Source organism: Dendropsophus ebraccatus, chromosome 5, assembly GCF_027789765.1.
Source record: "Dendropsophus ebraccatus isolate aDenEbr1 chromosome 5, aDenEbr1.pat, whole genome shotgun sequence".
Classification (NCBI taxonomy): domain Eukaryota; kingdom Metazoa; phylum Chordata; class Amphibia; order Anura; family Hylidae; genus Dendropsophus; species Dendropsophus ebraccatus.
In genome coordinates, this window is record NC_091458.1 from 150,895,261 (window position 1) to 150,919,157 (window position 23,897).

General features: G+C 48.6%; 1 protein-coding gene across 1 annotated transcript in view; it reads left to right on the forward strand.

The window, feature by feature from the left end:
* The first annotated feature begins 957 nt into the window (after positions 1-957).
* WASF2 (WASP family member 2) overlaps positions 958-23,897 on the forward strand; it is a 29,596-nt gene continuing 6,656 nt past the window's right edge. Inside the window, exons 1-6 of the mRNA XM_069971634.1 lie at positions 958-1,045; positions 16,799-16,929; positions 20,879-21,013; positions 21,650-21,803; positions 21,895-22,012; positions 23,700-23,824. Coding sequence (XP_069827735.1) covers positions 16,800-16,929; positions 20,879-21,013; positions 21,650-21,803; positions 21,895-22,012; positions 23,700-23,824 — 662 coding nt within the window. The 5' untranslated portion in view covers positions 958-1,045; position 16,799. The remainder of the gene's footprint in view (positions 1,046-16,798; positions 16,930-20,878; positions 21,014-21,649; positions 21,804-21,894; positions 22,013-23,699; positions 23,825-23,897) is intronic.

Genomic DNA, 23,897 nt, shown 5'->3' on the forward strand with positions numbered 1-23,897 from the left:
TACCATGCGCTGTGAGTGGGTAAAGAGTGCAATAGAAGAAGAGGTGATAGGAGAAAAGAAAAACAGATTCCTGTTGGTTCGCAGACCCATGTGACATACAAACAATAATGCTTTATACACTTTAGCTTTGCAGCATCTGAATATACACACATCTAATATAGCGACATCTAGTGGCGAAACTTTATTACTACTTTCATCACCACACAAGTACAATAAGTATAGGCTTTTATGAAGGGTGCATATAGTAGTAACACCCGTGGTAGGACACCACAATAGAGTATATTGTATATGTTATATAAAACTGCCTGCGATCACAACCCCTGTTGATTTCTTTAAAAAACACTTGACGGCTCCTTAAAGGTAACCAGTCATCATAGAGCTAGGTAGGTTTTTTTTTTTTTTTCCAGAAAAGCGTGTATCTATAATTTTTATGTAACTTTTTGTTCGTTATCTTCTGCTTGTAAGGCGGATTACCAGAAGTTTATAAGAGTTCACCCTGCTGGATAAGATCTACACTGCCTGGATCAGCTAGTGGATGGGTGACAACCCCTCCAGGCTCACACTGCACTGCTGCTCTCCATTTGTTAGATACACCAGGAAATTGTTGCTGTTCTCCACCTATCTCCCTTCTTCCCGGGCACGAGGCGAGCACGAGGCAGCGCAGCACGTCAGGACCACCTCCGGCTGGAAGCCATTTTGTCAGCGCTCTCCCCCGCAGCGATCCATAATATTTTGGTCTTCGATAAAATGGCTACTCCCCCACAGATCGCTAAATAAATTATTAACCAACCGCAGCACCTACCCAGTGCAGTATCAGAGAGCCAATTAGTGTCAGGAAGGAAGCGGCCAGCAGCCTATCAGAAGCATGGCGGAAGTATTGTAAACCAATCAGAAGCAAGGACCAAGCCAGCGCAGCCTATCAACCGCACGGAGAGAATGAGCTCAGCCAATGGCAGTGTTCCCGGGGAGGGTTCTGGCGGGGCGGTGTCCTGGCTGGTTGTCTTGGTGGTTCCCCGGTGTAAGGAGCGGAGACCCCGGGGTGAAGGTGAGGGGGCGGGAGGGCTTGTAACCAACTTGTTGATTGTTTCCATAGATAAATACCGGGGGTAGATGAGTATAAAGAGCCGTAAAGTGGCGAGTGATGCTGTGAAAAAGTTACTACTGAACTATTAGGGCTGAGTGTTCAATAACTGAGCGCCTGTCCTGTAACCAGGGGTGTCAGCAGCGTTATATATCCGGACAGAAGTCACCAAGCTGTCAGTATATGGAGAGGAGACAGTCAGCAAGCTGGGGATGTATGGAGAGAAGACAGAGAGCTGGGGATGTATGGAGGAGACAGTCAGTCAGAGAGCTGGGGATGTATGGAGAGAAGACAGTGAGCAAGCTGGGGATGTATGGAGGAGACAGTCAGTGAGCTGGGGATGTATGGAGGAGACAGTCAGTGAGCTGGGGATGTATGGAGAGAAGACAGTCAGTGAGCTGGGGATGTGTGGAGGAGACAGTCAGTGAGCTGGGGATGTATGGAGGAGACAATCAGTGAGCTGGGGATGAATGGAGAGAAGACAGTCAGAGAGCTGGGGATGTATGGAGAGAAGACAGTCAGTGAGCTGGGGATGTATGGAGGAGACAGTCAGTGAGCTGGGGATGTATGGAGGAGACAGTCAGTGAGCTGGGGATGTATGGAGGAGACAGTCAGTGAGCTGGGGATGTATGGAGGAGACAATCAGTGAGCTGGGGTTGTATGGAGAGAAGACAGTCAGTGAGCTGGGGATGTATGGAGAGAAGACAGTCAGAGAGCTGGGGATGTATGGAGAGGAGACAGTCAGTGAGCTGGGGATGTATGGAGGAGACAGTCAGTGAGCTGGGGATGTATGGAGAGAAGACAGTCAGTGAGCTGGGGATGTATGGAGAGAAGACAGTCAGTGAGCTGGGGATGTATGGAGAGAAGACAGTCAGTGAGCTGGGGATGTATGGAGAGAAGACAGTCAGTGAGCTGGGGATATATGGAGGAGACAGTGAGCTGGGGATGTATGGAGGAGACAGTGAGCTGGGAGTGTATGGAGGAGACAGTCAGTGAGCTGGGGGATGTATGGAGGAGACAGTCAGTGAGCTGGGAGTGTATGGAGGAGACAGTCAGTGAGCTGGGGATGTATGGAGGAGACAGTCAGTGAGCTGGGGATGTATGGAGAGGAGACAGTCAGTGAGCTGGGGATGATGGATCTTTTGGGCAACTGGTGTAATCATTATTTGCTGCACATCTCTCTGTATGATTGATAACAATGCGTTTAAATGGCTGCAGGAAGGATGCAGTGATCATTAGTGCGGCCGCGCCATTGATGGGATTGGCGGCTGTTTGCAGCCATATTCTGCCGCACATCAGGTCGTGTATAAGGAGCAGTAGTCGCCCTTAGAGCTTCGGGCTGATCCATAGTCTGTGACGGCCATGGGGCACGGTGTCATGTGACGGGCCCGGCGCTGCCATCATGGTTTTCATCACAGAAGCCACGACGGAGGTGTGAACAGAGGCTGAGATACTCACCTCGGCCACAGACTGACTGAGCTGACTTTAACCCCTGTAGTAAGGCCTCCCCATACTGTATACATCCCCCTCTGCAGGTAGCCCCCATACTGTATACATCCCCCTCTGCAGGTAGTCCCCATACTGTATACATCCCCCTCTGCAGGTAGTCCCCATACTGTATACACCCCCCTCTGCAAGTAGCCCCCATACTGTATACATCCCCCTCTGCAGGTAGCCCCCATACTGTATACATCCCCCTCTGCAGATAGTCCCCATACTGTATACCTCCCCCTCTGCAGGTAGTCCCCATACTGTATACATCTCCCCTCTGCAGGCAGTCCCCATACTGTATACACCCCCCTCTGCAAGTAGCCCCCATACTGTATACACTCCCCTCTGCAGGTAGTCCCCATACTGTATACATCCCCTTCTGCAGGTAGCACCATACTGTATACACCCCCTCTGCAGGTAGCCCCCATACTGTATACATCCCCTCTCTGCAGGTAGTCCCCATACTGTATACATCCCCCCTGTGCAGATAGTCCCCATACTGTATACATCCCCCCTGTGCAGGTAGTCCCCATACTGTATACATCCCCCCTCTGCAGGCAGCCCCATACTGTATACACCCCCCTCTGCAGGCAGCCCCCATACTGTATACACCCCCCTCTGCAGGCAGTCCCCATACTGTATAGACCCCCCCTCTGCAGGCAGCCCCCATACTGTATACATCCCCCTCTGCAGGTAGTCCCCATACTGTATACATCCCCCTCTGCAGGCAGCCCCCATACTGTATACATCCCCCTCTGCAGGCAGCCCCCATACTGTATACATCTGTTGTTCACACTGCAGAATTTCCGAGCAGAACAGATCCGATTTCTGCATGTCAATTCTTTGGGGGTGGATTCTGCTAGAGGAATCCTATAGAAGTCAATGGAGGCTTAAATTCTGCTTGAATTCTGCTCCTATTGTTGTTCTTTTAACATGACCTATTATACCAAGTGATTATCGGCCGTTAATTGGCCACATACGGCCGATCGCTAATCATGTGGTGTAATAGGGCCGTAAGATGTAACCGTTCCATAGATATGTAAAACCAAATCAAATAGCTACTTACCTAAAAGTTACACTATCATTATGTGGCAAACCAATAACTATAATAGACGGGACAGTGGCCGTTGTTGTACTTAGTGGCAGAACACACCAGGTTAATAAATTGTGCAAAGGTTCCTAAGTGAAGCCTCTGACTAGCAGCATATTGAGCGGACTGCAGACAGAGCGCTGAGAGCTGAGTGTGCAAGTATCGAGCGCTCCTGGATTGTGTCACACCAATGTAAGGATGTGACCTCAGAAGAGGAAGCGGTGGGTGACGGGAGGGAGTTGTTTCTGTAAGAGAATTTACTGTGTTTAATGTGTAACTATCATTTAAACAAACTTCTGACCTGGCATAGCGGTGACTCTATCGGCCTGGGTTACATGGTCCTATGCAGTCAGTGGGGAAAATCCACAAAGAAATGATATGCTGTGAGTCAAAAACCTGCAGTACAAGATGTTGGTCCAGAACAAAACTGAAACTTTAAAAGGGGAACTCTGGTTAAGAAAGATTTAACCCTAATCAATCCCCAACCATAATCTCAGACCGTATGTAATAGGTTTCTATTATAAGAATTGGTCGGTTTGTCGGCAGCCCATCCTGACTCCCACCCTGAAGCTGCTGAAAATCCTCTCCACTCCTCTGCCCCCCCTTCCCTTCTGAGACAGAAGTCAGACATGACCTCTGCCTCTTCTGTTGCCAGGCAAGCTGTAACCCCACCCACTACTGACATCACATAGTGATCACCTGGAAAGTAGCCGCTCCTGAGTAGTATAGGGGAAAGGAGACATTGTTGTTTCATCTCTTTTCTAATTTGTGTACATGAATAGATAGATTTAGCAGAAGCATATGGAGCCAGTGGTGGGCGTATACTACGAGAGAGGGGTAGGTACCTGGCAGTTGGTTTTGAAGTGCAATGCATGCTGGGTTATATAGTTTCATGGCCGGGTGCCATGATGGGATCATTTATAAAAGTCTGACTTTGGGGCTAGGAACAGCATAGACAAGTGGGAAAGGTGTCAAACAATCAGTGGGGGATCGGTGAGTGCTCCTATATGCCTTTTGTTTATTTTTATTTTTTTTTAATGGGATCGCTGGAGTTCCCCTTTAAATATTTAACATGCTATGGCCTGTAGAGCCTGCTCTTGGGTTTTTCTCTGAGCATTGGGGTGTATTTAAAAGAGCAGCATATTAGGAGAAGGAGGCAAAAAAAAAATCAGTATGTTGAGCCCTACAAGTTTAACTGTATTAGTTGAGATTTGAATACCCCTTTAAATTACACCCCACAAGTGGTACAATGATATGTAATTGTTATGATGATCTGTTGCCCTTGGGGTCAACCCCCTATTACACGATACGATTATCGTGCAAATTATCGTTATATTTTTCAAACTTAAAAAAACGTTTTGTGTAAATGCAGGCAACAATCAAACGACTAACGAAAAATCGCTCATCGTTCGTTTGGGGTGACACAAGAATCATCGCTAATCGCTCAGTGTAATGGTGCGTTTACACGGAACAATTATCGTTCGAATTTTCGCATCGCATTTGAGCGATAATCGTCTCGTGTAAACACAGCGAACAAGCGGGAAATCGTTCATTTTGATCTTTCAACATGTTCTCAAATCGTCGTTGGTCGTTCGCTAAAAATTCGCAGATCGCTTCGTGTAAACAGTCTTTCACCGATTCACCCTATGTGTGAGATGGGCTTAAGCCTTTCCAAACGATATATCGTTCCGTCTAAACGCTGATCCTTATAAAAACCACATGGTTATTTTGAAATCGTTAATCGTTCGATTGAGCGAATTATCACTCTGTGTAAACGCAGCGTAATTCCACATCGTTCCCTCATTTGCTTGGATCAGATGGAGTAAATGATCATAACTAGCGACTATCCGTGTAATATGGTGAACGATTTCAGGTTAACGATAAACAATCTAGTTTGTGATCGTTAATCGCTAAAAATCGCTTTGTATAATAGGGCCCTAAGTTTAGTACTGACAGCTGGTTTTCACTTTGTGGGATCTGAGCGGACTGGCTGAGCGAACCTGAGATGTCACGTCTCGGGCCCACGTCAGACACCAGGAAGCGTCCGGGGAACAGAGTGCCGCGATGCGGGACCCGCCGCTGGACCGGGGAGGTGAGTGGACGTCGTTTCCCTCAGCCACCTACTCCCCGGTGTCAGGAAAAAAAATGCCCCCCGCCGGACTACCCCTTTAATATAAAGCACATTTCTTCTCCTTCACATACATGTATGTTTTACACATCTGATGTCACCAACTTTGCTTTAAGGGGCAATCCCTTTAATTTTGCCGACCCTGTACATTCACACATAGCAGATTTGTCGCAGAAAGTTCTACAACTGTTTCACTTGGTTAGATGAAGCTTAGAGAAATCCATGCACATGCAGCAGAAACAAACTCATTCAGCCGAATGGAACTGACTTTGGAACGTAATCCGAACGCGGTTGTGGTAACAGGCTTACAGGCGTGTCAAAGGCAGAAGTCGATTCAGCACGAAGGTAATATATACATGGCCGACTATTATAGCTAATCGGAGTCCCTAGGAATGCCCGTTTAGTCCGTAAACGCCTGCCCGTTGGCTGATTTGATCTTTTGTTCAGCTGTAAAATTTATCGATGTGTGACCGATAACTATGAACGTTATAGTGTCACTGTGGTTATAGGAATTTCAGCAATTTACATTTATTATTTTTTTTTTTCTTTCATTATCATCATGTAAAACAAAGCTATACTTACCTGTATCCAGGTCCAGTCTCCTAAAGGCAACTATATAACATCTATACTTACTGTATCCAGGTCCAGTCTCCTGAAGGCAGCTATACTTACTGTATCCAGGTCCAGTCTCCTGAAGGCAGCTATACTTACTGTATCCAGGTCCAGTCTCCTGAAGGCAGCTATATAACAGCTATACTTACTGAATCCAGGTCCAGTGTCCTGAAGGCTGCTATATAACAGCTATACTTACTTGTATCCAGGTCCAGTCTCCTGAAGGCAGCTATATTTACTGTATTCAGGTCCAGTCTCCTGAAGACAGCTATACTTACTGTATCCAGGTCCAGTCTCCTGAAGGCAGCTGTATAACAGCTATACTTACTGTATCCAGGTCCAGTGTCCTGAAGGCTGCTATATAACAGCTATACTTACTTGTATCCAGGTCCAGTCTCCTGAAGGCAGCTATACTTACCGTATCCAGGTCCAGTCTCCTTAAGACAGCTATACTTGCTGTATCCAGGTCCAGTCTCCTGAAGGCAGCTGTATAACAGCTATACTTACTATATCCAGGTCCAGTCTCCTGAAGGCAGCTATATAACAGCTATACTTACTGTATCCAGGTCCAGTCTCCTGAAGGCAGCTATATAACAGCTATACTTACTGTATCCAGGTCCAGGCTCCTGAAGGCAGCTATATAACAGCTATACTTACTGTATCCAGGTCCAGTCTCCTGAAGGCAGCGATATAACAGCTATACTTACTGTATCCAGGTCCAGTCTTCTGAAGGCAGCTATATAACAGCTATACTTACTGTATCCAGGTCCAGTCTCCTGAATCTTTTTAGTCTTGTGCTGGTTAAAAAAGAGACTATAAACACATAAAGTCCCTGCCAGTACAGAGTGTCACGGCTCAATGTGTCCATCAATCACATGACTGCCTTCTCTGTGAGTGCAGAAGACCTGGGAAATTCGGGACTTCCTGTTCTTTCTTTATATCACATCTACTGTTGGTTTTGGTTTTAAAAGCTGTAACGCCAAGGACACTATAAGACACCGCAGGAGGACCCCGGGGAAGCGTGGTTAGGTAAGAATAGGATGTTTGTTATATTCTCTGCAGCCCCGGAGAATGGCCCGGAGTAGCCCCTTTAATGGTTGTTATATTTGAGCAGCTCCATACAGAGGATAAATCGTTCACATTTAAGCAATAATTTTCTGGTGTGAACGCGGCACTGATCAAACATTGAAAGAAAAGTTGTTTGTATTAATTGTTCGCCTGCTTGTACTTCTTCCTCCCTCTTCTCCTTTCCTCTCCCCTCTACCTTTTTCTTCTTTCTTTTTCTTTGGTCGTAGATTGAGTGTTCGCTCACTCCCTACCTTCCCATATACCTGTAATACCGCCCTCATGGGCGCTGTGGAGTGCATCACTTTTGTTATACTGTAGTTCTTATGATTTTCTGCCTTTGCCCCCTTTCGGGTGTCAGTTGCCCTGCTGGTTTTTATAAAAATTGGAAAATTGAATAAAATTGAGAGTTAAAAAAAAAATCGTTTGCAAGTCGCCCGTTTTAAACACTCGTCGTTTGCAGCGATCAGCGTTATATTACAATCCATTATCGACTTATCTTATTATGTAAACGCCTATTGCTTAAAAGCAAAAAAAAAAATTCTGATGATGTCACAACAGGAAAAATGCCCGACCTGGCTGATGGATTGCCCGGTCAGCCAATCGGTGACAACAGCAGTGCCCCGCCCCAGTCACTGACTGGTTAATCAGGCAGTCGTCCATCAACCAGGTTGTGACGTTCCAGCTGAGGAGATCCAAGAGCCCGGTTACGGTAAGTATTGATTGTTTATTATGTCCCCCCTGCCGGCTGACACATTTTAAAAATCACCAGACTTCTCCTCTAAGTAGGTATAATGACACATATTGCCATTGAAGTCAATGGGACATATATAAGGAACAGATTCATATCCCCGCTCGCCTATTGGGCGAGCGCTGCCGGTTTACTAGAAGGCGTACGTACGCTGGTCTTCATATACGGTGTTAAGGATGCATGTACACGTACATAGCGGTAGTTTTATTGCGAATTGCTCATGTTTTGTATTTATTGGCCACCAAGTTTTTAACATATTTCACCTGTGATGGTTAAACCAATGCAGCAATAAATAATGGTAAGCCGCATGGACGTTGCATACGGGTTTTGCGTTGCCATTGTGAGGCTGCAGGTTTCTCCTACATACGGTGTTTGTACATTGACTGTGGGAGCTGTTTGTGCGGCTGGGACTCTTTGCAGTGTGGCGCTGACTGTAGTGGTGAAGGGGTTACAGCTGCAGTATCTGGCTGCCGGCTCCGAGCTGTAACCAATGAGATGTGGAGAAGGGGTGTGCCAGCCTTCACACCTGGATCTCTTGGCAGCTTTCTGTCTCTCTGTTAATCCCTCCAGGGCCCGCAGCCTCCGCCTGCGTGATCAGGCCTGCGCTGGCCTCTGAGGTGGAGGGGGGATATAGGAACCCCTCCCATAGACATGAGGCAGATACCAACAGTAAACAAAAGGACGCAATCTGGATGTGTGTGTGGAACACTTATTCCTTGTCATCGATGACCAGAAAGTCCTAGAGACTGGGATACGCACTGGGTGTCCCCTCTGCCTGCCCAGGTCTGAGGTCATCCGGCCTGTATACATGTGTGTCCAGAGCCCGAACTGTCAGCTGTGTTACGTACTGGGACAAATACCCGTACCATCCCCTATGTCCAGAGTATATGCAGTGTACCTGGGTAGAGGATGTTTAATGGACCTGTATAGAGGGTGTGCAGTGGACCTGTGTGGATGGCGGCGCGCAGTGGATCCGTATAGAGGGTGTGCAGTGGATCTGTGTGGATGGCGGCGCACAGTGGATCCGTGTGGATGGCGGCGCGCAGTGGACCCGTGTGGACAGCGGGGCGCAGTGGATCCGTGTGGATGGCGGGGTGCAGTGGACCTGTGTGGATGGCGGCATGCAGTGGATCCGTGTGGATGGCGGCGTGCAGTGGATCAGTGTGGATGGCGGGATGCAGTGGGTCCGTGTGGATGGTGGCGCACAGTGGATCCGTGTGGATGGCTGGGTGCAGTGGATCCGTGTGGATGGCGGGGTGCAGTGGATCCGTGTGGATGGCGGCGTGCAGTGGATCTGTGTGGATGGCGGCGTGCAGTGGATCCGTGTGGATGGCGGCGTGCAGTGGATCCGTGTGGATGGCGGCGTGCAGTGGATCCGTGTGGATGGCGGCGTGCAGTGGATCCGTGTGGATGGCGGCGTGCAGTGGATCCGTGTGGATGGCGGCGTGCAGTGGATCCGTGTGGATGGCGGCGTGCAGTGGATCCGTGTGGATGGCGGCGTGCAGTGGATCCGTGTGGATGGCGGCGTGCAGTGGATCCGTGTGGATGGCGGCGTGCAGTGGATCCGTGTGGATGGCGGCGTGCAGTGGATCCGTGTGGATGGCGGCGTGCAGTGGATCCGTGTGGATGGCGGCGTGCAGTGGATCCGTGTGGATGGCGGCGCGCAGTGGATCCGTATAGAGGGTGTGCAGTGGATCTGTGTGGATGGCGGCGCACAGTGGATCCGTGTGGACAGCGGGGCGCAGTGGATCCGTGTGGATGGCGGGGTGCAGTGGACCCGTATAGAGGGTGTGCAGTGGACCCGCGTGGATGGCGGGGTGCAGTGGATCCGCGTGGATGGCGGGGTGCAGTGGATCCGTGTGTATGGCGGGGTGCAGTGGATCCGTGTGGAGCGCGGCGTGCAGTGGATCCGTGTGGATGGCGGGGTGCAGTGGATGGCGGGGTGCAGTGGATCCGTGTGGAGGGCGGCGTGCAGTGGATCCGTGTGGATGGCGGGGTGCAGTGGATCCGTGTGGAGGGCGGCGTGCAGTGGATCCGTGTGGATGGCGGGGTGCAGTGGATCCGTGTGGATGGCGGGGTGCAGTGGATCCGTGTGGATGGCGGGGTGCAGTGGATCCGTGTGGATGGCGGGGTGCAGTGGATCCGTGTGGATGGCGGGGTGCAGTTGACCTGTATAGAGGGTGTGCAGCGGACCTGTGTTAGATGGCGGCGTGCAGTGGATCCGTGTGGATGGCGGGGTGCAGTTGACCTGTATAGAGGGTGTGCAGTGGATCCGTGTGGATGGCGGGGTGCAGTGGACCTGTATAGAGGGTGTGCAGCAGACCTGTGTTAGATGGCGGGGTGCAGCGGATCCATGTGGATGGCGGGGTGCAGTGGATCCGTGTGGATGGCGGGGTGCAGTGGATCCGTGTGGATGGCGGGGTGCAGTTGACCTGTATAGAGGGTGTGCAGCGGACCTGTGTTAGATGGCGGCGTGCAGTGGATCCGTGTGGATGGCGGGGTGCAGTTGACCTGTATAGAGGGTGTGCAGTGGATCCGTGTGGATGGCGGGGTGCAGTGGACCTGTATAGAGGGTGTGCAGCAGACCTGTGTTAGATGGCGGGGTGCAGTGGGTCCGTGTGGATGGCGGTGTGCAGTGGATCCGTGTGGATGGCAGCGCACAGTGGATCCGTGTGGATGGCGGCGCACAGTGGATTCGTGTGGATGGCGGCATGCAGTGGATCCGTGTGGATGGCGGGGTGCAGTGGATCCGTGTGGATGGCGGGATGCTGTGGGTCCGTGTGGATGGCGGCGTGCAGTGGATCCGTGTGGATGGCGGCGTGCAGTGGATCCGTGTGGATGGCGGCGTGCAGTGGATCCGTGTGGATGGCGGGGTGCAGTGGACCTGTATAGAGGGTGTGCAGTGGATCCATGTGGATGGCGGGGTGCAGTGGACCTGTATAGAGGGTGTGCAGCAGACCTGTGTTAGATGGCGGGGTGCAGCGGATCCATGTGGATGGCGGGGTGCAGTGGATCCGTGTGGATGGCGGGGTGCAGTGGATCCGTGTGGATGGCGGGGTGCAGTTGACCTGTATAGAGGGTGTGCAGCGGACCTGTGTTAGATGGCGGCGTGCAGTGGATCCGTGTGGATGGCGGCGTGCAGTGGATCCGTGTGGATGGCGGGGTGCAGTGGACCTGTATAGAGGGTGTGCAGCAGACCTGTGTTAGATGGCGGGGTGCAGTGGGTCCGTGTGGATGGCGGTGTGCAGTGGATCCGTGTGGATGGCAGCGCACAGTGGATCCGTGTGGATGGCGGCGCACAGTGGATTCGTGTGGATGGCGGCATGCAGTGGATCCGTGTGGATGGCGGGGTGCAGTGGATCCGTGTGGATGGCGGGATGCTGTGGGTCCGTGTGGATGGCGGCGTGCAGTGGATCCGTGTGGATGGCGGCGTGCAGTGGATCCGTGTGGATGGCGGCGTGCAGTGGATCCGTGTGGATGGCGGGGTGCAGTGGACCTGTATAGAGGGTGTGCAGTGGATCCATGTGGATGGCGGGGTGCAGTGGACCTGTATAGAGGGTGTGCAGCAGACCTGTGTTAGATGGCGGGGTGCAGTGGATCCGTGTGGATGGCGGGGTGCAGTGGATCCGTGTGGATGGCGGGGTGCAGTGGATCCGTGTGGATGGCGGCGCACAGTGGACCTGTATAGAGAGTGTGCAGTGGATCAGTGTGGATGGCGGCGCGCAGTGGATCCGTGTGGACGGCGGGGCGCAGTGGATCCGTGTGGACGGCGGAGAGCAGTGGATCGGTGTGGAGGGCGGGGTGCAGTGGATCCGTGTGGAGGGCGGGGTGCAGTGGATCCGTGTGGATGGCGGGGTGCAGTGGACCTGTATAGAGGGTGTGCAGCGGACCTGTGTTAGATGGCGGCGTGCAGTGGATCCGTGTGGATGGCGGGGTGCAGTGGATCCGTGTGGAGGGCGGGGTGCAGTGGATCCGTGTGGAGGGCGGGGTGCAGTGGATCCGTGTGGATGGCGGGGTGCAGTGGATCCGTGTGGATGGCGGGGTGCAGTGGATCCGTGTGGATGGCGGGGTGCAGTGGATCCGTGTGGAGGGCGGGGTGCAGTGGATCCGTGTGGAGGGCGGGGTGCAGTGGATCCGTGTGGAGGGCGGGGTGCAGTGGATCCGTGTGGATGGCGGGGTGCAGTGGATCCGTGTGGATGGCGGGGTGCAGTGGATCCGTGTGGAGGGCGGGGTGCAGTGGATCCGTGTGGAGGGCGGGGTGCAGTGGATCCGTGTGGAGGGCGGGGTGCAGTGGATCCGTGTGGATGGCGGGGTGCAGTGGATCCGTGTGGATGGCGGGGTGCAGTGGATCCGTGTGGATGGCGGGGTGCAGTGGATCCGTGTGGATGGCGGGGTGCAGTGGATCCGTGTGGAGGGCGGGGTGCAGTGGATCCGTGTGGATGGCGGGGTGCAGTGGATCCGTGTGGATGGCGGGGTGCAGTGGACCTGTGTGGATGGCGGTTTTGTCCTGTGTCTGAGCTGTGGGCACTAGGATGTGTAGTTTATGCACATACAATATGACTGGTATCGCAGCATCGGAAGACCCCACATTGTTTACTTAATGACTAAAAGCCAAGTAAGTGGCGGCCGTTTCCCGAGTCCTCCTGGTAATGAATCCCTCCTTGTTCTATTGTTCAGTTCGGATTGTTCCTCGGTGACAATGTGCGCTTGTTTCCCGATGGCAGTATACAGAACGGACTCTGGTTCCTGGAATAATACGGCCGTTCTCCATCGGTCACAGGTTTATGATGTGCACAGGGCAGACGCAGGTTTTTGTGTGGCCGTTTATAAAGCGCCGGTTGTCGTGTGTACAGCCGATTAGTGAGTCTTGTGGCTAACAGTGCATGCTGGGAATTGCTAATTAAGGATGTCCGGCAGGGACTCTCCTCTCCTCCCGCCTCCCTGGCAGAGCATTACATCCTGTCTATCCGCAGAGCTATCCAGAACATTCTGCTTCACTCTCTCCCCTTCTACCTCTGAGATGATGCACAGTATCTGTATAGCGTGCACAGTGTGTGTTACCAGCGTATTCTCTCTGTATCAATAGCACCTTATATACAGAGTCCTATACAATGGGGTATAAACAGGAAATAGCATTTGCTACCAGCATTCACCTATATTGCCTAAATTAAAAAAAAAAAAAAAAAAGCAAACAAGGAATCTTTCTCTTTCCAGAAACAGCACCACTCTTGACCTCAGGTTGTGTGCGGTATTGCAGCTCGGTTGTAATGACCCACACGTGTGGCACTGTTGTTGTAAGAAAGCAGCTATGATTTTGTAATTCTGGATCATCCCTTAAAAGCAGGGATGGGGAACCTTTGACCCTCCAGCCAGAGGGCTGTTCCATTGAAGTGGATGGAGCTTAATTGTAAACTGCGCCTGAACTGGAGACGAGTGGTGCTGTTTCTGGAAGAAAGTGGTCATGTTTTTGTAGCGCCAGATAACCCCTTTATAAATATATACCCCCCCCCCCCCAGTGTGTGAATATGGATTTCCAATCAAGACTGAAAGTGTGGTTTCTCTCTGCTGCTTACCGATTTCATTAACCTCTTCAGGACCAGGGGATGTATACAGTGTAGGGAGGGGGGGGGGAATATACAGTATGGAGGCCTAACTACAGGAGATCTTACAGTATAGAAGCCTAACAGCAGTGGGATATACCGTATAGTGGCTAACTACTGTATAGAGTGGAAATATAGTATAGGGGCATACTCAGAGAAAACAATACTAAAAGATAATGTCTTGTTTTCTGAAAATTTGGGTACACGTGTAACACACAGCACATACGGCAGTACACACATATACATACAGTACACACATATACATATATACATACATATATACATACAGTACACATACATACAGCATACATATATACATGCAGTACACACATACATATATACATACAGTGCACACATACATATATATACATACAGTACACATACATACAGCATAACACATACATATATACATACAGTACACATACTTATATACATACAGTACACATACTTACAGTACATATATACATACAGTACACATACTTACAGTACACATACATATATACATACATATATACATACAGTACACACATATACATATATACATACAGTACACACATATACATATATACATACAGTACACATACATACAGTACACATACATATATACATACAGTACACATACATATATGCATACAGTACACATACATACAGTACACACATATACATATATACATACAGTACACATACATACAGTACACATACATATATACATACAGTACACATACATATATGCATACAGTACACATACATACATACATACATACATACAGTACACACATATACATATATACATACAGTACACATACATACAGTACACATACATATATACATACAGTACACATACATATATGCATACAGTACACATTTATACATACAGTACACACATATACATATATACATACAGTACACATATATACAGTACACATACATATATACATACAGTACACACACACATATATACATACAGTACACACACACATATATACATACAGTACACACACACATATATACATACAGTACACACACATACATACAGTACACACACATACATACATATATACATACAGTACACATACATATAAACATACAGTACACACATATACATATATACATACATACAGTACACACATACATACATACATACATACATACAGTACACACATATACATGCAGATATACTGCAGCTGCTTCTCATTGGCTGTAAGTGCTGCCTGACATTAAGAAGAGCCGCAGTGTGATCCATGCTGTCCTACTGTGTATGTGATGATTGACAGTTCAGCCCTGCTGACCTCTCACCCCCCCCCCCCCCAGCTGCTGGATCTATCAGCATTTGTTCTGCGTTCTATCATTCCGTTACATTGATCCGTGCAGCAGATCCTGTATGTGTGAATGTGCCCTTACACGGTTCACTTCCCGAATCCTGCCACTCCAGGCAGCAGCCCATGGGTGTCCTGCTGTAAGTACGGTCCCCTCTGAGCACGGCCGTTACGTCCCCGTACTGCAGTATGACATCTGTAATATGGCTTAGTCATTCGGCAGGATCACCGAAATCCTTTAGAAACATTTTGGGTTCATTTAGTTGCAGTCAGATTGCTCCTCTTGTGGGTGTAGACCCCCTTGAGGACGGAGATTGTGGAATACGTCGGTGTGCGGGAGGATTATCGCCACCAGACCTGACGTAGGAATCCACAAGTTTGTGCAGAATGTTTGTTACCAAGGAGACGTCAGCCTAACCGCTCGGAGTCCATTTGTACTTGTGCGTGTCGCTGCTTGTACAGCTACATCAGTACATGTGACTTTTACTTCCAACATTTCTGACACATTCTGAGCTGCATTTAAAGAATGTTGTACTCGGGGCTAATGCGGACGTCCGTAGAACTCCGTGCACGGACGTGTGCGTGAGGCCTTAGTCCTGATCTCAGATAGTCCTAGTGCATGCGTGAGTTCTTGTCCTAGGGCAAAACCCTGGAAGATGAGCATTTCAGGATTGATTTATTAACCCGTAGGGGTAGGGAACGCTGGCTCTCCAGCTAAAGCTTTGGCTGCCCAGGCATGATGGGAGTTGTAGTTTTGCAACAGCCGGAGAGCCGAAGGTTCCCTACATCTGCTGCATAGATATAAAACATGCCAGGATGTCCCTGCACTTTATGCTCAGCTGTGCGGATACAAATGGAGAACTCTTAAAGTGTCACTGTCATTTAATTTTTTTTTGCAGAAATCAATAGTCCAGGCGATTTTAAGAAACATTGTAATTGGGTTTATTAACTGAAAAAAGCATTTTTATCATGAAAAAGCAGTTTGAAGCTCTCCCCCCTGTCTAATGGTTCTCTATGGAGAGAGGAGGGGTGGAGGGAGATGAGGCACCAAAACAGGACAACAAAGAGTTAATTTACAGCTACATCACCAGGCTATCTCCTCTGACAGTCAGCACTGACCTCTCTGACCTCTGAATACTAGCTTTCATATACTTCCCGCTGTGTAATACTTTGTTCTCTGCTGGTGACTAATCTCCCTCCTCCCCTCTCCCCTCTCCATAGATTGCACAGGGCCGACTGATGTAAAAGAGTCAAGATTTCCTGATAATGAGCAGTGACTGAGAGGGAGGAAGGGGGGGGGGGGGGACCTGGGAAAAGTCTTTGTGAATGCAGATAATGGCATATTTGCCTAATAAACCCAATTACAAAGTTTCCTCTAATCGCCTGGACTATTGATTTCTGCAAAAAATAAAAAATTACGACAGTGACACTTTAACCTTACTGACACATTGCCATGTGTAAACCTGTCAGTAAGTGTATCAAACAAAGATTGTACACGACTTCCTAGTTAAAGGGGTACTCCAGCAAAAGATCAAATCAACTGGTTGCAGAAAGTGGAAAGAGATTTGTAATTTACTTCTGTTTGGAAGGTCTATGTATGCTTATTGTTATAGAAGGGAGCAGGATAGATCTGCATACTAATAGGTCACTCTTTTTTTCCCCAGAATGCCGCTGGTTGCCCGCTGTATCGAGCCGCGCTATGTGTGTCGGCAGAAACTTCCTAATGTCAGAAGCGAGCTGGAATGTATGACCAACATCTCACTGTCTAATGTCATTCGCCAACTGGGAAGCCTGAGTAAGTGATGGGGGGACAGCTCCTCGGCAGTGTAAGGGCCCTATTCCACCGGACGATTATCGTTCAGATTATCGTTAAATCGTTCGACTCTAAACGATAATTGTCGGTTGAAATGCAGTTAACGATTAACAACCGAATGAGAAATCGTTGATCGCTTTGTAAGACCTGGACCTATTTTTATTGTTGCTTGTTCGCAAATCGTTCGCATTGAATAAGACATCGTTCGGTCGTTCGCAATAGATGCGAACGCAATAGCGAATAAATAGCGAAGAAAAAACTATCGCAATTACGATCATAAGTAACTATTATCGTTCCATGGAAATAGTGAACGTTTTTGGCAATAGCGGTTGTTTGAAACCGTTAACGATAATGCAAACGATAATCATCCGGTGGAATAGGGCCCTAAGGCTATGCTCCCTCTTGGGGGACCTAGCTGGGACAAGCGGCTGTCTCATTATAATCACAGCTGCGAATAATAATAATCATGAACGTTATTTGCGGGCGTCTATATTACGAGACGGGACGCGTTTCCCCGCTTTGTTCCCAAAGTTTGAACACAACCTAAAGATGATTGTTTTGTAACTGGTATGTAAAATGCAACACTTAAAGGGATATTGGTGTTGCCGTCTCCAAAAGTTATTCCCTATTGGTAGGATAGAGGATAACAGGCTGGTTAGTGGGAGTCAGACCACTGGGACCTCTGACTATCACGAAAATGGAGCAAAATTTTTCCCTGAGCGAATGAAGTACACTATAAGGCTATGTGCACACTTAGTATGAGACCGGCCGTTCCATGACCTGGCCGGGTCACGGAATGGCCGCTCTCAGAAAAGATCATCCTGGCTGGTACTGCAGTACCAGCCGAATGATTTTTAGCGCCAAAGAGTTCTGATGCGTGCCCGCATCAGAACTCCTTACTGCACACTATGGAGCAAGCAGCTGAAGCCGCTCGCTCCACACTGTGCACTGACAGGGTTTTCTGCGGCCGCTATTCAATGAATAGCGGCCACAGAAAACTGGCATGTCCGTTTTCTACGGCGCCTCTAGGGATCCTGACTGGAGTGTATACTATGTGTATGTATATATGTACTATGTGTATACACTCCGGCAAGGAGTCTCTCAGCCTGCAGCACAACCTAAGTTCCGTACCAATCACAGCCATTGCAACAACGGCCGTGATTAGTACAGAACTTATGTTGTATGAACATGGCCTAATAGTGCATTTACACAGACAGATTTATCTGACAGATCTTTGAAACAAAAACCAGGAACAGACTATAAATAGGGAACAGGTCATAAAGGAAAGACTGAGATTTCTCCTCTTTTCAAATCCATTTCTGGCTTTGGGTATGTTCCCACTATGGAATATGCGCAGAAATTTCAAGCAGAGGTCGCGTGGTGGACTCCTCTTGAAGTTCCACTTGTCCCATTGACTCAATGATGTTCTCAAGCTCAATCAGTCAGTGGGACAGGCGGAACTTCAAGAGGAGTCCACCACGCGGCTTCCGCTTGAAATCTCTGTGCGTATTCCATAGTGGGAGCATACACAGAGGCAAGCTGCTGCCAGTCACTTCTATGAGAGGGGCTTATGTCCAGCAACAGAAAAGATTGGTTGTGGAAATGCATCTTGCAGAATCCTCCATTTTCAGAGACAGTTGAGATGCACCGGTACACATTAGGTTTCTGATGATCCGGTCAGACTAGGTACCCAAGATTTATGTTTTGTGTATGAGCAGCTTTAAAGGGGTTCTCCAACATTAGAAAAACATGTCCGCTTTTTTCCAGAGACAGCCCGACTCTCTTGTTTCCAGTTTGGGTGCAGGTTTTGCAGCACAGTTCCATTGACAGTAATGGAGCTTTATTGCAAACCACAACTGAACTAGGGACAAGAGTGGTGCTGTCTCTGGAAGAAAGTGGCCTTGTTTTTCTAATGCTGGATAATCCCTTTTAAAGCGAATCTTTATCGACCCGACACTCTGATGCTGTTTGTGTGCTTAATCTATGCCTGGTCCCGGGCCTGCCTTGTCTCCTGGTGCCACTGATGAGTACAAACCTTATTTTATTCCGCTGGTGTAGTGTTAAAAAGGCAGGGCCTAGAGAATCTGGGCCTAGGACACAGATGCTTTAGGCTCCGCCTATTTGACACCACACCGCCAGAATAAAATACATTTTTTACCAAAATATCGGCACCATTAGACAAGACATTGAGGAAAGCTACAAAACAGTACAGAAGGTTCGAGGATGCTGTCAGGTAGATACCGATTCATTTTAAATAGTGTAGATATCCATAGCGTAACCCACGCTGCAGACTGTACAGCAGGGATGGGGAACCTTGGTTCTCCAGCTGTTGCAAAACTACAACTCCTATCATGTCTGGACAGCCAAAGCTTTGGCTTTGGCTGTCCAGGCATGATGGGAGTTGTAGTTTTGCAACAGCTGGAGAGCCGAGGTTCCCTACCCCTGCTATAGAGTATTATATTAGGGGTCATATAAACACCATTTTTTAATTTTTTTTACTTTTATAGAGTACTATTGTCCACCACAGCAAAGTGACCTCATTGGGCAGCTTGTCACTATTGCACGGCTTTATATTCCAAGTCCGGCAAAAAATTTTATTACATCATTGTATTGGCCCCCAAAAGTTATACAAATCATCAATATACACTTATTACAGGAAATGCTTATAAAGTGCTTTTTTCCCTGCACTTACTACTGTATCAAGGCTTCACTTCCTGGATAACATGGTGATGTCACTTCCTGGATAACATGGTGATGTCACAACCCGACTCCCAGAGCTAAGCGGGCTGTGGCTGCTAGAGAGGATGATGGCAGGGGGATGCTCAGTGTCCCTCCAGTGCCCTGTGTCCCTCAGTGTCCCCCTGCCACCATCCTCTCCAGCAGCCACAGCCCGCACAGCTCTGGGAGTCGGTTCGTGACATCACCATGTTATCCAGGAAGTGACATCACCATGTTACCCAGGAAGTGACATCACCATGTTACCCAGGAAGTGACATCACCATGTTACCCAGGAAGTGACATCACCATGTTACCCAGGAAGTGACATCACCATGTTACCCAGGAAGTGACATCACCATGTTACCCAGGAAGTGACATCACCATGTTACCCAGGAAGTGACATCACCATGTTACCCAGGAAGTGAAGCCTTGATGCAGTAGTAGGTGCAGGAAAAAAAGCACTTTATAAGCATTTCCTGTAATAAGTGTATATTGGTGATTTGTATAACTTTTGGGGGCCAATACAATGATGTAATAAAAATTTTCGCCGGACTTCTCCTTTCATATCCTTCAGATACCTGCTAGATTGGCACTCGTTTACTGGGCCTATTACACGGCCCGATAATCTTGTAACAAGGGCTGCATGGACATTGTTACCGATTACCTTGCAGCCCTTGCAAAATTTACATTCATTACCTGTCCATGGTCCAGGGCTCCTCTTGCGCTCTGTTTCTCCCCAGGTCCTGCGCGCTGCAGCTTCAGAGCGGTCTGTCTTAACTGACAGGCCGCTCAGCCAATCACTGACCGTGGCGGCCCCGGCCTGTGATTGGCTGAGCGGCCTGTCAGCTAAGACAGGCCGCTCTGAAGCTGCAGCGCGCAGGACCTGGGGAGAAGCAGAGCGCAAGAGGAGCCCTGGACAATGGATAGGTAATGTATTTACTTTACAAATCGTCAGCCGCCGGCCGTGCACCGCTATTACACATAGCAAAGCGCGGTCAGTGGCTAACAATTATAGGTCCAAATCTATATCAACGATCAGCCGATGACAACGATCATCGGCTGATCGTTGTGTTTATTACACGGAACGATAATCGGCCAGATAGGGACAATTCGCCTATGTCAGTTCTGTGTAATTGATATAGGAACATACGTATATGAAGACTACTTATATCTTGGTGTGACATTGATAAGTTTGCTTTATGTTTTTCTGCAGGTCGCTATGCAGAAGATATATTCGGAGAGTTGTTCATAGAAGCGAGTCTGTTTGCGCAGCGGGTGGGAACACTGGGTGAGAGAGTGGAGAAGCTGCAGGTCAAAGTGACCCAGCTGGATCCTAAAGAGGAAGAAGGTAAGTGAAAAGCCATCAGATCGGTGACTATAAGAGCCTGCCATGTAATAGCTGGCTTATCTCGTACCATAGAGCATTTCTCTTTTAGTACAATGTCCTGTGACTGTATATGATGGTACCTAGTTTATTAAAGGGGAACTCCAGTGAAAAAAAAACTGTTTTCCAATTAACTAGTGTCAGAAAGTTATATAGATTTGTAAATTACTACTATTTAAGAATCTCCTGTCTTCCAGTACTTATCAGCTGCTGTATGTCCTGCAGGAAGTGGCATATTCTTTCCAGTCTGACACAGTGCTCTCTGCTGTCAGGAACTGTCCAGAGCAGGAGAGGTTTTCTATGGGGATTTGCTACTACTCTGGACAGTTCCTGACATGGACAGAGATGGCAGCAGAGAGCACTGTGTCAGACTGGAAAGAATACACCACTTCCTGCAGAGCATACAGCAGCTGATAAGTACTGGAAGACTGGAGATTTTCTAATAGAAATAAATTTATATAACTTTCCTACACCAGTTGATCTGAAAACCTCGTTATTCACTGGAGTGCTCCTTTAAGTTAAATTAAGTTCTAATGTTTGCTAATGTGACTTCTTTATATTGGTTATAAAATTTTTCTTCCCCTGCCCCCCCCCCCTCAGTTTCTTTACAAGGTATAAATACAAGAAAAGCGTTCCACAGTAACACCATGCAGGATCAGCAACTGTTTGTGCGGGACTCCCTATCTATTCCCGTCTGTGAAACCTATATCACCTGTGACCCGCCGCCACCACTCGACATCCTCTCTCCATACAGGTAGAGAAACCTTATTAGACAGGTAAACCCTAGGAAGGTACCATCCAGGTGCACCTCTTCCCTAACAGTATGTACCTCTTTTCTCTTACAGGGATGATGGGAAGGAGGCCCTTAAATTTTACACTGACCCCTCCTATTTCTTTGACCTGTGGAAGGAGAAGATGTTGCAAGACACCAAGGATATCATGAAAGAAAAGCGCAAGCATAGGGTGAGTAGCTGCCATAGGAAATCTGTCCATACAGACAGGATGCAGTTCAGGAAGGTTTGTAAGAATTGCGCTAAGATGGTCACATATGGGTCAAGGGCAAGTGGGAAGGTGATCGTGTAAGGTATGAAAGAAAAATGGCTTCAGCCCTGTGTTCAGCATCATAGACAGCACATCAAATACAGAACATCACGAAAAGTTCCTGGTTGTTGCCGCTTTCTGTGTTGATAACATTAATGGTCCTATTCCACGGGCCGATGGGGGCCCGATCAATAATGTAATCGATGGGTCTATTACACGGCCCGATAATTGTTTAGCGAGGGCTGCAGGGAAATTGCTACCGATGTCCTTGCAGCCCTTGTTTAAACACCGTACTTTACCTAGTAGCAGGTCTTCTCCTGCGCTCCTTCTTCCTCCCGGTCCCGCTCGCAGCAGCAGCTTCGGTGTGGCCTGTCTGAGATGACAGACCGCTCAGCCAATCACTGGCCGCGGCGGTACTGGACAGTGATTGGCTGAGCGGTCTGTCAGCTAAGACAGGCCGCACCGAAGCTGCTGCGTGCGGGACCGGGAGGAAGATGGAGCGCAGGAGAAGCCCTGCAACTAGGTAAAGTATGGTGCTTGTGTAATCGTCGGTCGCCCGCCGCGCATCGCTATTCCACGTAGGGATGCGCGGTCGGTGCCTGATGACACAATCGGCTGATTGTGGTCTCTATTCCACGTAGCGATGCGCGGTCTGTGCCTGATGATTTTAGGTTTGAACCTAAATAAACAATCAGCCGATGACACGATCATCGGCTGATCATTGTCTCTATTCCACGGAGCGATAATCAGCCGAATCGGCCAATTATCACTCCGTGGAATGGGATATTGCAGACCTGATTGCAGTCGATTTATTTCATAGGCTACATGACCACCCACCTTCCCATTGGAAAAACGTGTGCTTGATCCAATGTGGTGGCTTCCAGGGTGTGGTGGCCATGTTCCAGACATAGCATAAAAGATAGGTCCCCTCAACCATTACTAGCAGAGGTAACTACGACTAGGATCGAAACGCGTCAGCTACTGTCAGGGTTATACATGGTTTGGCTTCAATAAAGAAACGATTGTTCAGGACCCTTGGTGTGCTGGAACTTCTCTTCCATTGTTCTATGGTGAGCTCACCCCTCCGTGCACCCAGGGGGGCAGATAGTGTGCAGGTGAAGAGAGCCAGATAACGTCTGTGGTGGTACGCTTTCTGTAGTGTTTTTGCCTCTGTATCATGCCTAAGGCCCTACACTAGGAAGCATGGAAGCTTGGATAGTTTAATCCAGGGGGAGGGAACCTTGGCTCTCCAGCTGTTGCAAAACTACAACTCCCGTCAGGCCTGGACAGCTAAAGCTTTGGCTGTCCAGGCCTGATGGGAGTTGTAGTCTTGCAACAGCTGGAGAGCCAAGGTTCCCTACCCCTGGCTTAAAGCATCACAAAGTTATTGCCATATATATATAAATAATAAATGTATATGTACCTGAGCTGGCCTAGTGCACTGATACCTCCTCCCACATGACTAGAATGAAGCGCAATAGCGATGTGAGGAGATATCATGATATAGTGTGTATGGAAACCTTCTATCCTACTATAAAGGACCATAAAGGTTGTGGTTTAAGTCCTCAAACCTATTGTACAAAATTTTCATTTTTATTTTCTCCTTTAGAGAGAAAAAAAAGATAATCCCAACCGCGGGAATGTGAATCCCCGGAAGATCCGCACGCGGAAAGATCAGTGGGAACAATTGAAGATGGGGCCGGAATTTGTGGATGCCAAAGCTCAACAGCCCGAGTATGTTTCTGATTTCTGCTTTAAGAAGTGGAATATTCTAATAGTTTGTACAGCGCAGTAGCGGGCCAAACCA